At 38.8% G+C, this 13,694-nt stretch overlaps 1 protein-coding gene across 1 annotated transcript in view; it reads right to left on the bottom strand.

The window, feature by feature from the left end:
* Window positions 1-1,097: 1,097 nt before the first annotated feature.
* Window positions 1,098-13,694, bottom strand: part of LVRN (laeverin) — a 78,144-nt gene continuing 65,547 nt past the window's right edge. Inside the window, exons 16-20 of the mRNA XM_058538862.1 lie at window positions 13,185-13,292; window positions 12,300-12,467; window positions 11,943-12,080; window positions 5,337-5,412; window positions 1,098-1,671 (exon numbers count right to left, since the gene is read on the bottom strand). Coding sequence (XP_058394845.1) covers window positions 1,531-1,671; window positions 5,337-5,412; window positions 11,943-12,080; window positions 12,300-12,467; window positions 13,185-13,292 — 631 coding nt within the window. The 3' untranslated portion in view covers window positions 1,098-1,530. The remainder of the gene's footprint in view (window positions 1,672-5,336; window positions 5,413-11,942; window positions 12,081-12,299; window positions 12,468-13,184; window positions 13,293-13,694) is intronic.

Here is a 13,694-nt window from a genome sequence, read left to right as displayed (position 1 = left end):
ACATAACAAATTGAAGACATGGAGATATTTTATTGCTTAAATGTTAAATTCCTAAATTTAAAGAAAAAACTCTCTGACCTATGACCCATGGTCAAGTCTGAGTAGACTGTGCTTTGGTTTTTCCGCATGGCCAAGTCCCATAGCTTCCCCCTCATACTCGGAGCATCTTCTTGTGAAGCGAATACGAAAGTGAACTTTTGTATTGCACTTTAATTTGTGGCTGCATTAACTTATACAAGAAATAGGGGAAAAAACCTTAGATCACATTGCCGTGAGTTTATATAACACATTTAAAGGCTTTTAATTGACGTATTCCTTAATCTTTACAATATCGCTCTGAGGTAGATAGGAGATCTGTAGTTTTACCCCCATTCTACAAAAACAAAATCAAAATTAAAACACAGAATTAAATCATATACACACAAAGTCTAGGGTAGGATGATGTGCCTTAACTGTCCTGATTTAATCAGGTGTAACAAAACCAAGCTAATTCCACACATTGTGACGGGTGAAAATGTTTAAAGTTTTCCAGACTACAAGCAGGTTCAATTTGGCCAAATGAAACCAAGTTTCAAACTTAATCCCCTGAGTGCAAAGCTGTAAAGATTATGCTCTGGTTAGCCTTTTAGTTCTATTTCTCTTTATTTGACAATTTCCCTTTGCGCTGAAGATTAGCCAATAATTGCTACGATCTGTTGACATCATTCTTTTGGCTCATAAACTTTGGCTGAAAGAGTGTCCATCCCACAGGTGAAAACACAGTCAAGAGCTTCAGGGCAGAGCCTTCCTCTCCCTTCCGGCCTCCACAGCAGCGATCCTAAGGGCACTTCACGGATCCTACAATCCTGTGTCTTTTTGTGACTCCATAAAGTTCAGAGGCCAGTAAAGTGTGGTGCAACGCAGTAGGCACCGTGGGGAGAGAGAAATGGGCAGGAAAAGACACACTTCTTGCCCTTAGGGCACTTAACATGGCTCATAAAATTGTCTGTCCCTTTTTAAAACTTGCTTTTCTTTGGCTTTTCTGACTTCTACTGAGTATTATTTTTCTGGTTTCTGTTGCTTTACATGGTTGTGTTATTTGCTTTACATGGTTGTGTTATTTGCTCATTGCTCTTTTAAATATTCAACTAAATAAGCCCTAGAGTATTGCAAATCTGTATTTCCCTCAGAAAGGAATGTGCTCATTTAGCCAATTATCTCATATTCCACTGGCCTTCATAACAGAATGAGCAAGACTTTCTAAGGTAAATTTGTTTTTACAAGGCATTTAAAATAAATTCTGTGGTTTGATAGCCCAACATGAAGTAAAATTTTCCCCAGAAATACAGCAGTGTTGGCAAAATCCTTGGCAATCACTGAGCCTCGGGGCCAAACGTGACAATATGGGAAGAACACGACTCTGAGCCATAAGTGTGCTGAACTACAAACAACAAAACATGTGGTTTGCCAGACTCACAAAGCGTTGGAAGACAAAACTGTGAGCAAGCTACATTATAATATGCAAGCGGTGAGCCGAAAGGAGCCACCAGATTATGTGTTTTCCCGTAGCCATGCAGCTATCCTGGCATTTCGCTTCTTATTCTCCAGATTTTCGTTCTTTATTGTCTGTAATTTGGCATGAACCGTGAGCCTCTGGTGCTCCTCCAACATGTTACTGCAAAACTGCTGCATCTGAAAGGAGAAAGAGCTCATGGGTCAGCAGAACCTAACTTTCTCATGGAGACACAACGAGGCAAGTGCATGTTCAGTGGCAACGTGAGTTTGCAAATGGACAAGGATGGTTGGAACGCGTAGAAATGTGTACCCCCAGGTTGTGTGTCCCTGGGGAGACTGTGACTGAGAACGTGTGCTGAAGACCACCTCTGCCCTGAAGAATCAGATGCAGACTGGAAGCTCCAAGAAGTGAGAACTTCATCTGTTTTATTCACTGCTCTAGTCCCCAAGTGCATAGTAGGTGCTCAACAAAGACTTCCTGAATGCATATCGGATATCATACAAGTTTCGTGGAGACAGATACAGGGAGACCTTTTCTTATCTCAAAAGAAACTTTGCAACTTCCAAAGCTCAAAACTGATACGTAACACCTGTGTCTTTACAAATATTATCTCTTATTTAAGAATATTTATAGTGGATTCATCTATTGGCTAAATTCCTTCATTGAGTCAAGGCGAACATCAGTTATGGGAACATTTGCTGCAATATTACATATAAGCCAGACCCCAATTGACTAAGAAGTTATATTCAAAAAGTTTATTTCTGTGTCAGTGGATTAGAACTCAGAACATATCTTACCATAAGATGATAGTGTACACACACTAGCTCACAAAAGGTCACTTAAGCCCTAATGCACTTGAAATTAAGTAGTAATAGGGCTATCAAGCCTAATTACAACGTAATAGAAAAGTAAGGTTCCAGGAGGAAGTAGGTTAAGGAACCAGAAACAAACCTCTGCTCACTCCCACAGCTGCCCACTCCTGCCGGGCAGTGGAACCATGTGCCCACACCCCATACTACTGGTCGTGTGTCCACCACTGTGTGCCTGCAGTGAGTGGGAGGGGAGTGGGGTCTGTGGGATTGCAGGTGGGGCTTCATGAGCGCTTGAGAGCAGGAGGCCAGGTCCCAGCAGAAGGGAGTATAAAGACCAGGGCAAGAGATTCGGACAAAGTATAGAAACTGCGCTGGTATGGAGGGAGAAGGGATTCACGTGACTTTCATTTTCCTTTTTAGGAGTAATTATTTTCAATGTTATCATGTGAACTGATACATTATAGTAGGACTGTTGGGCATTAATACTTTTTTGACAAGGATATTCATAATACCTAATTTACTTGTTTTCAAAATTGCAATAATTTAAACACTGCTAAATCCATTTTTGTATTTTTTAAATAAACTATCAGTGACTATAGAGTTTTGGGACTTTGAGGATAGCTAAATTTATACAAACTTCATTCGTTCATTAAACAACAACAAAACTTTACTGGGTTCTGTAGAGACAAAAATGAACTGATGCACTTCAGAAGATACCAACACAAACCCAGTCGTGGTTCGCAGAGCTTTGTTCCAGCATTTCTGGGTGTGCCCTGCTCTCTCCTATCCAGGGAAGCCCTCATAAATCAGTTCCTGACAGCTCAGCCTCAGGCGGGCCAAAACCCAAACAAAGATGATTCCATCGGGAATTAGCGGCCCTTCCCCTCTCTCTCTCATAATAACAGCTATGTAACTGACTGCTTCTCCTTCTTTTGCTCAGGATCAAATTTCAGGCCTTTATGACTACACATTTATTTGTTTATTTGCTGGGGCAGGGGAGTCGATTTTCCTTTCTTATTTACACAGGCTTTTTCTGTTCTTATTAATATAGTTCCAGGCCCTAGTGTTTAATTTGCACTCAAGTCATTTTTTAACATTTTTAATCAACTTTATTGAGACATAATTTATATACACAATAAACTGTATCCATTTAAAGTGTACAAGTCCATGAGTTTCGGCCACTGTACACACCTGTGAAGCCACAGCCACAGTCAAGATACGGTACATTTCCACTGCCCACAGAAGTTTCTTCAGGCCTTTCTGTATCCATCCCTTTCTCTGTCCCAGGCAACCAGTGATCTGCCCTTTGTCACCACACATTGGTTTGCATTTCCTAGAATGTGTCTGGTTTCTTTTACTCAGCATAATCATCTTGCGATTCATCCATGTTGCTACACAAACTTGCTCCTTTTTTTTATTGGGGGCTAGTATTTCATTGTGTGGATAATTACATCTTCCTTACCCAGTCACCTATTGATGGGCATTTGAATGGTTTCCAGTTTTTGGCTGACGTGAATAAAGCTGCTATGAACATTCATGTACAAGTCTTTGTGTGGGCATAGGTTTTCATTTCTCTTGAGTAAAAACCTAAAAGTGGCATTATTAGGTCATATGTGTCTAACTAAGTTTAGAAAACTTTCTGTTTTCCAAAGTAGTTGTACCATGTTACATTTCCACCAGCAGGATAAGAGAGTTCCCGTTGCCTCACATCTTTGCCAACATCTGATATTATAAATCTTCCTAATTTTACCTATGCCACTGGGTGTGCAGAGGTTGTATTTATATTTTATTCTTGGTTTCCTTTGTGTGTGTGTGCCTCTTTTGTAGACATTTGCTTTTGCCCTTCAGTTTACATTCTGGTTATAGGCTCCCCTTTTCTTTCCAGAACTACCCCTTTGCTGTCCCAGTGCCTGTGGTTTGGGTGGGGCTGGCTCCAAGTGTGGGCATGTGACCCAGGCGAGGCCAGAGTATTTCATTCCCCCTGGACACACTGGTTGGTGACTGCGACCCAAGTGGGACCAACCAGAGTTGGTCCTTGACCTTGAAGCCCAGTGAGAAAGGATTCCTTTTTCTGCAGCTGAGGGTGCTAAGGCTCACGTATGCCTGCAGCTGTTCTTGCCCGCATGTGGAGAAAGCCCATCTAAGAAGAAAGTCAGCCCAGAGGAAAGCAGAGCCTAGAAATGGCAAGCCCCATGTTAGGTTCTAGATACAGATATGACTAAAATAGGGTCTCAGTCCTAGAGGAGCTCATGAGATAGCCTCAGGGGGTAGACACATTCACACACTCATTACAGTATGATGCGGTAAGTGCTATGATAAAGATATCCACAGGATGATTTGGGAGCAAGAAGGAGGAGGGGGTGTAAATCAGTTAATTAAAAAATTCTTAGACACAAAGCCTTAAAAGATGATTAGGAATTATCCAGCCAAGGACAGGCATGGGGAGGGCACCCCAGCAGATGGTAGAGTGTTTCCAAAACCTGGAAAATGTGAAACAGCATGCTAATTTAAGAAAAGCTGTAAGTGGTACAGTATAACTACAGGAAAAGTGTTTGGGGGTGTCTGCCTCTCTTGTTCTCTGATACTTGGTGGTGAGGTGGGCAAAAATGAGGCTAGAGAGCAAGGCATGGGCTAATTATGAAGAGGCTCACATGCAAATGAAAAGATTTTAAAATTTCTTCTAAAAACTATGATGAGCTACTGAAGCTTTGGGAGCAGGGCGGTGACTGGCAGCAATGTGGAGGATGGATGGAGGGAAGACCAGCCTGGGCCAGGGAGCCCAGGCCAGAGTCTACTCCAGTAACTCAGGTGAGAAAGGATGAAGTCCAGTCCTCCATGAACATGGATGGTCTCTATTTCAGGAGCAAGAGATAATTAAAAACATTTCCTACACAGTGATAACAGCACCAATGGCAGCACAGAATGTAATAATTCAGACAAGCATGTTATTTTTAAATTTAGCAACTCCAAATTACATAAAAAGTGGCTTCCAAATTACCATTATAATTCACACTATCTAAAGTACTTACCTCCATGATCTGTGAATCTGTACTTATGGTTCTCCCTATGATATCTATTAGAGTAACCAATGACGGCGCTCCATACCTACAAAGCAACAAGATGCTAATCAGGAGTGCAAAATGTTTTGCAAGATAAAGCCATATTTTATAGAGCAGATCAATGCTAAGTACATAGCCCCTGGTAATTCCTGTCTCCCAAATCTAAGTGAAAACATATATGAACTAGTTTAGCTTCATCTTTTAATAGAAAATTTATTATATTAGCACTAAAGAAATATTTATAGTTAAATACTGATTTGTGTAACACATAGTTTTTAAAGTTTTGTTTAAATGTAAAAAGCTCTTCTTAAAAAAAAACAACTGTTTTTATCATTTTAAATGAGGTGGTTAGAATAGATATCATATACCTCAAATTAAGAAAATTTATGAGAGCAAGTAAATATGCAAATTATGCCCCTTAAAACACAGTAGTTAATATGAGATCAATTTCAGAAACTCTGACTAAAATACCCTGAAAGCTTATTTAAAATTTTGTATGTTGTATATGCTTTTTGAAGAGAAAATCCGTATCTTCTGCGATTCTCAAAATGTTGGTGATCACTGAAGGCTAGTAACCTGGCTCTACTTACGGTCCCTCAAAAACACATGGTAGTTGAAACTTCCCCTTTAGTTTAGTGTCCTTGAATACCCAAGAAGAATCATCATTTTTTAAAAATCCATGAAGCATTGCTACGAAGAGACAGCAAATACATACCTGCTCAAAGCATTGCCGTCATTAAAAAAGTAAACAAAGACTTTTGGATGCATTAAAAAAGAGAGAAAAATTAAAATAGGGTTCATATAATGGACTGAATAAGAAATGGTTGAACTGCCTTGATAGTTAATACACACAATTGATTTACTTGAAATTAAAAATTGTAAGAGTTGGGGCCGGCCCGTGGCTTAGTGGTTAAGTGCGTGCGCTCCATTACTGGCGGCCCAGGTTCAGATCCCAGGCGCCCACCGACGCACCACTTCTCCTGCCATGCTGGGGCCACGTCCCACATACAGCAACTAGAAGGATGTGCAACTATGACATACAACTATCTACTGGGGCTTTGGGAAAAAGAAAGGAAGAGGATCGGCAATAGATGTTAGCTCAGAGCCGGTCTTCCTCAGCAAAAAAAAAAAGAGGAGGATTAGCACGGATGTTAGCTCAGGGCTGATCTTCTTCACAAAAAACAAACAAACAAAAATTGTAAGAGTTAACGTTGTCATAACACGCAGAGGCAAGAGAAAACAGCACTTGTTGTTCTTTTAAAGTTTCCAGCTGTAACTTAAGCTGTGTATACTTGAGCAAAGTGGAGGACAAGAGACAGTCTACATACAATCCAGGCAAGCAAACCTGTTTCTATGGGGAAAGAGGAAATATTTCTTAGTTCTCCAGTTTTATTGGCCAGGTATAAAAAGCCTGTGTGATGACGCAAAAGATTTGGCAAAATTTGCAAAGAAACGGAGTTCCAACCTTAAAATGAGAGGTGGAAAACTACCTACGCTGCTAACTGTGTGATTTTCAACCAGATACAGAAGAAAGTTTCCCTGAGAGGCAGGGCTGGGTTTGAAGTTACCTTGGGCGACTTTATAAACTGTAAAAATGGGGAATAACACATAGTTAGAAGCATTGTTCTGGCGATTAAATGAGATAATGGATGTTGAAGCCCCTATCGAGTAGCCGGCACACTTCATTCCTTCCTGTTCTTGCAAGCTTCAAAAGGAAATATTTGAGACAGAGACGACTTGCCACTCTTGTTGAGAGAGCAATCTCTTTGAAATATTACTGAACAAAAATATATACATTATAAATAGTTTATCCTACCAGTATTCAAGTACATTCTAATTAATATAAAGACAAGAGCTAACGTGCATCAGGAGAGTTACCCTTTTAAAAAATTGGTAATATTTGAAGCTAGTATGGCACAGTGATTTTCGTACTCTAGTCTGGCTTGCCTTCTGCCTCTCTCCTTTCTTCCATTTCCCCTCCCCTCCTGTCCCTTCTCCTGCCACATCTGACTTCCTGTGGCGAGCATGGCCACTAGGCAATGGGGGCACCCAGGCATCCAGCCCCGTCCAGTGGTCCAGTGACAGGCCGTGAGAAAGGGCCCTCCGGTGCTTGGGCACACCCTTCCAATAACTTATCAGCTCTCTTGGCTCCCTTGTGCTCCTATTTAACCCTTTCAACTCTGTGTTCCCCATCATGAAATACAACAGAGTGGAAATGAAAATGAGAGCAAGTTTTCAAGCTTAAGGGAGTTTAGTCAATATAACTGTATTTGGAGAAGAAATCAAGTATTTGGTGAAGAAGAGGGTAGGATTCATTTTGGACCAGCTGAGTTTGAAATTGATTATACCTTGTATTCTATATTCAAATATACCTAGGGTTTTCCTGTAGGCTGTGAAGCCTATGTTGTTTTAAGAAAGCCGGAAGCAACTTAACAAGGATCATAAGGGAACAAATATAATTTCTACCAGATACGATAAAAAGTCAGATAAAAAGTGCTTCATCTCTTTTCACACATTCTATCTACAGGATCTATCCACAGCTATATGTACATACTGGTTTTTCTGTAACCTGAAAGATGTCTTTACGGCCAGTGGAGGTTCCCTCTTTGGGATCACTACTCAAAAGATCATCTTTGGTTCAACAATGAACTAATTATTCTACAACAACCAGTACAGTGCCCTGCACATGGGAATGAGGGGCAGGACCAAGCCAAAGTTGTTTTACTCAATCAAATATCCCAAAATATATTTTCGGATTAGGCTTCCTGAGAAGAATTCTAGGCCTGGTTGAGGGGAGTAGACATTCCTGAACTACTACTGGCAGTGTACTCAACTCTAACACTTGACCAGCCCTATCTCCTCCTTTCCAGTGTCCTAAGCTCCAGCCTGTTACCGTGACCAGTCCCAAGTCAGCTTCTCAGTCCTTCCATGTAGAAGGTGATTTTTTCCAACTCCGCCTATTCAAATTCCTTTCTTCCCTTTGAACCTCTGAAGCCCTCTCTATTTCTTCTCTATGGCATTTATCAGACAACACGTCCTAATCATTTTATATCCCCAACAATAGCTTGACATAACTGTGCCTTGGCATAGAAAAACCAAAACTTGTTATTACTGGAAAGAACCTTAGAATTGATCACATACTATGTCTTTCATTTTATAGAAGAGGAAACCAAGGCCTAAATGTTCACTAATAAGCAAACAATAAATAGACGTTCTAGTTACAGTTCCAGATGAGAGGGTTGGAGAATTTAGTTTCTCATCTGTCTTTCTCCCAGGACAACTGATCTACTGGCAAAATGACGCTTTGTTTACGTTACCATATATGGTACATAGCAGGATTACACCTATAAGATGCTGGATAAAGCGTGTGGAAAATCTAGATTTCCTTTTTCAGGGCTCTTGGAGGCTTTATAATGCTAACATATACTGTGAATTTGCAAAAGTGGAGGTTAAAACAGTTTCCAAACATTAGCCTATTGTGTCCTTTGTTAAAGAAGGCTTATCAACATTTTCCATGAATAATGCTCAGTGGAACACACTGGAGAGACACTAATTACAGCACTAACTTGATAGCGATCAGCCACATCTTAGCAATTCAGAATAAATCCTTTCCACATAATTAATATAAAGTTTAATTTGTCACAAGCATTTGTTTACTTACACTTTGATATTATCTTTATCATTACATGAAGACTGGTGTCATGCAAATATTCATGTCAAATATAACTCTTTAATAAGTGATAATTCAACATTCTGATGTACAAAGAATTAAGTGAGCATTCCTATGCCATTTTTAGCGTATGTAACATTTTGATTATTAATTTGAATGCTTATTTCCTTCTAACAATCCATGAATATTAAGACTATTCAAACAAAATCATTTGCAAAATTCAGCAAGACTGGCGAATATAAATTGAAGCCGAAAAATAAATGTATTAGATGTAGAAAGCAAATTTATTTGAGTCTGAAAGACTTTTTGCAGCAGAATGTGCAAGAGGGGTGAACTGAGATGAATTTGTCATACATAGGATAGGCACCTATTTCATGAGCAGGGCATTTTGTGGATAAAAGAATTTATAACCATAGGTCAAGCCATGGTTATAAATTCACACATTTATAATACTAGGAACTTCTTGGGGATAATGATAATATTCATTTAGAGTTTTTTTAAAAAAGGAATTTCTTATATACTCTTATTTAATACAGTTTTGTAGATCATTTACATAAATTGCTAGATAGTAGACTTTTCAGAGAGTGTTGCTAACATGTTCCTGTTCTCTAAATGGAGAAAAAAGTTCTTCTAAGGAAAAAAATTAAAACACACTTAGAGTCACTTAAACTAAGAGCAATCTTACCCACGGTTGCTCAAAGCCACTTGAGGGGCTTATTGGCACACGTGCTGTGTATAGTATAAGAAGAGAGGAAAAAATGAATTGAGCGGCTGGTTTACCCCTTAGAGCAGTGCTGTCCAGCTGAACTCTGCAATGATGGAAATGTTCTGCATCTGAGCTGTCCAATATGGTAGGTAGCTACTGGCCACACTGAACACTTAAAATGGGTTTAGTGCAACTGAGAAAATGAATTTTAAATTTTATTAAATTTAAATTTAAATATCTACATGTTAGCTAGTGGCTATCATATTGAGCAACACAGCCTTAGATAATTTTTAAATCCAGTATCAACTGGTTCTATGTTAAACTACCCTGGGGTCACCTGGGGAGCTAGTGAAAGGTACAGATTCCCCGTCCTATTCTGGTAGATTCTGATTTTAAAGGGGGCTTGGAAGTCTTTAGGTTTATTAGCCACTCCAGGTGATTCCGAAGCTCTGCTACATGAGGATGTGTCTGGTTTGTGCTTAGGCTTACCTGTCTGAGTGTGGATACAGCCCAGGGCTGACAGACACCATGTCACCTTGAGCCACAACAACATGTACAACCCTTAACACTTACAAGCACATACCAAGTGCCAGGCACCACCAAATACTAAGTCTGGGAAGTAATTGTGAATCTGTGTCTTCCTCAGGGCCCAGGAGTGCATCAGAAGGAATGGAGAATGTGACAGCCTGTGGTGATTACAAGTTGGGTCCTCAGGCAAATCATGACAAATTTCTTAAAGTGGCTGTTCTCTCAACATTTTAATTCCAAAATTGCGACTAGATTGTTCAGCAAGATACTCTGGAAGAAAACAGTTAAGGACTGTAGCTGAAGTGAATGACCTTGGGCAAAATGACCATGGCAGCAAGAGGGCAGATGGCCTCACAGACCAGGCAAAGCCAGGCATGTCAGACCTAGAATGGGCATGGGGACAGAGCTTTTTATTATAAGCTCTAAGGAGAGAGAACAGAAACTAACAGACAACTCTATGAGGTTGGAATCTCTGAAACTTCATGGAACAAGGGGACCTGGGTAAGTAATTCTGACTTACTAAATCCAAACTCCCAAATTCCCACTGAGAAGTAGGACCTAGGAAGGAGGGGATTCTTTTTAATGACTTTAGCAAAAACGGAAGACACCATTTACCCTTAAGGTTTTAGGGATCCCAGGAAATTTAAGGAATTCATAAGGCTCTCTGAAGCAATGAACCTAGAATGATAGATAATTTAAAACAGGAGATAAGAACAATTTTCTTAATATGTAAGTAGCTATGTGTGTTCAACTGATGAGCTAGAAAAAAAATGGTACTGTACAAATGAACTTTTATCTACATGTTTTTAATTTCTAATTTAAAGACACAGTTTTGTTGTTGTAAAGGTGTTCAGTAAATGTCTACAAAAGAAAAAGATTCCATTATTTTGCCTTGTAAGAGAACCATATTCACATTCTTAAACGTTTATATTCTAAATATACTTTCTGTCCCAAAGGGATAAACTTATTTACAAAAAGTATCTTGCAACTCTACAGGTATACGGACGGAACTGTTGGCTACTTTGTATCTGCTAACTCTACAGTATGTGAGTACTTGTAGGACATATGATTCTAGGCTTTTAAGAATGTATGGTTAGGTAATGTTCTAAGAAAGAGCAACCAGCAAAGGCACGCTGTCTGATTTTTGCATGTCAATGTAGATTTTACCCAACAGAGGAGCTAAGAAGCAAGCAGATTTAATTTTAAAAGGTGAGAAATATAAAAAAAGTTCAAAAATATGGAACCCAGATACATAAAGGGAATCTGACAAATAAAAGACATAAGCAACATCCATGCTGATATGAGCACTGTTGTTTCTTGAAGATATGGTGACGTATTTCGCAAAATAAATGAACGGATGATGTACACTCACACTAAAAAATATGACTAGCTCTAATCTGTGTCTCTGAAGAAAAGATTCTTAGGGGGCACAATGAGGAAACTGAGGTAGGTAAGTATCCATGCAAATCCATTTCATACAGACAGCCAAAACTGGAGGTAAGTGTCCTTCTCTTCCATAACACAACCAGTTTGTGGTGAGACTAAATGCAGGAAAAATGATCACTTCTCTACTGAATGTAAAGGACTTTTGTGACCTAGCTAGACTAAAGCTGAGCTACTGGCACCAAACCAATGACCTAGAGGAAAGAGGGGTCCCACATTTCCTTCCTACCTTTCGCTCACAGCTTGCCAATTGTTGACCAAAAAGTCTTTTGCGATGTACCGACCAACTTCAGATTCTGCCACAACTTCGATTATATTTGTTTCGTTAAAGGTGGATGGAGATGTAGTGATGGCATACTCCAAATATCTGCAAAAGTGCATTTGTGGGAAATAAATATGTAGCAATTATCCAATAGAAAGAGTTAGTTTAAATACATGGAATTAAAACCCCACATGGCTCTAAGCTGGTGATGCACAAATATGTATAGTATTAATTCTTATATGAGCTCATTTTTATTTTTATCCCTTTAGTTTATTAATTGCCTTCCTTCACCAGGAACTTTCAAGGTAAGTTAACAATAATCACCTGTTAAGTATCCATGGATCTTTACTGCAGCTCATTGCAAAGGCAAGTTGCATCCTTTCTTCTTCTTTTGTTTTATTATTGTAGATATTTAACAAAAAGTCCCATTCTTTTTCATTTCCCAAGGCAATGCCATAACATAAAATCACACTTCTAATCGGATAAGGTATTCTGTAAGGTACAACATGCGATATTTCTCGCAGTAGTTAAGTTATATGTTTATGTAGGTTGTCATATATTTAGAAGTGTAAATCTAGAAAAAATGTTTGAGATCTCAGATATAAAGATCAAAAGTAGAAAGGCAATTGTGGAAACCGTCATTCGCATTAATATCATGAGAAGAGATCATCAGATTAATTTAGAAACTAAGGAGTTTTAAGGGAGTAGTAAATTAGAATAGTGCAAACAGTGTATGTTGATAAATCAGTTTGGTCTCATATCTTATTATCACATTTCCTAAAAGTCCATCTGTCCATCTAAGGTGATATATTCAAGGTAAATGACAGAGTCTTAGTCTCAGCTCTCAGTTAGAGTGCAAACTCAGGGAAAGAGATACTCTGATGCACATATTTATATATATAACAAAAATAAGCATAAAGAACAACCTAAAAAAGACTCAAAACAAGCATAAGTGCTTATTAGGGAAAGCACTGGCAATGAGAGGTCTTGGTTGACAATTCAGTGTATTAATTCTAATCTGTTGTTATACACAGAACTACATTAGACAATTGTTTTTAAAAAAGGGTATTTTAAAAACAATAGTAGGAGAGAGAGATTAAGCAAGTGAAAACAAAACCATCACTCCCAGACTGAGAGCAGCAAAAAGGTAGAGAAATTTTTGGTGCTGAAATAGGACAAAAACAAGGGCAATTACAATGTTACTCTTACTCATTCTCTGGATGGTTCATCCAGTTTCTGAAGAGTTCTCTTGACAGTTGAAGACAGTCTTCAAGACCCAACCAACATGCTGTTCTAAAAAGTTCTTCCAGTGATGTTCTTGAAGAAAAAGTCAAATAAAAACATTTTATTTTGCATTACGTTGTTTATTTTTTCTGCCTGCAAGAATAAGTGTTTCATAAAGGGATGGCTATTTTAAAACATCCTTCCAATAACCCCATCAGTTTTGTTAAAAAGTAGCTTTTGTGGATGGCAAATGTATTTAAGATTTAGAGAAATACTTGTTAAGAGGATCTCGGGCACCAATAATCTCTAAGACAGGTATTTTTTGAAAGTTAGAAATAAATTACTGCCATCCTGCATCTCCCTCCAACACACATGGGTGTACACACACTCCACATCTGTTATCAATTTATTTTTCCTCTGTTTTACGATAATTGCCTTATGGATTAAAAAAAAAAGTGACCAGAGTATCTGATCTAATACACTTAAAGTTCTTTC

This window comes from Diceros bicornis, chromosome 1, assembly GCF_020826845.1.
Source record: "Diceros bicornis minor isolate mBicDic1 chromosome 1, mDicBic1.mat.cur, whole genome shotgun sequence".
NCBI classification, from domain to species: Eukaryota; Metazoa; Chordata; class Mammalia; order Perissodactyla; family Rhinocerotidae; genus Diceros; species Diceros bicornis.
This window is presented reverse-complemented; position numbering and strand designations above follow the sequence as displayed.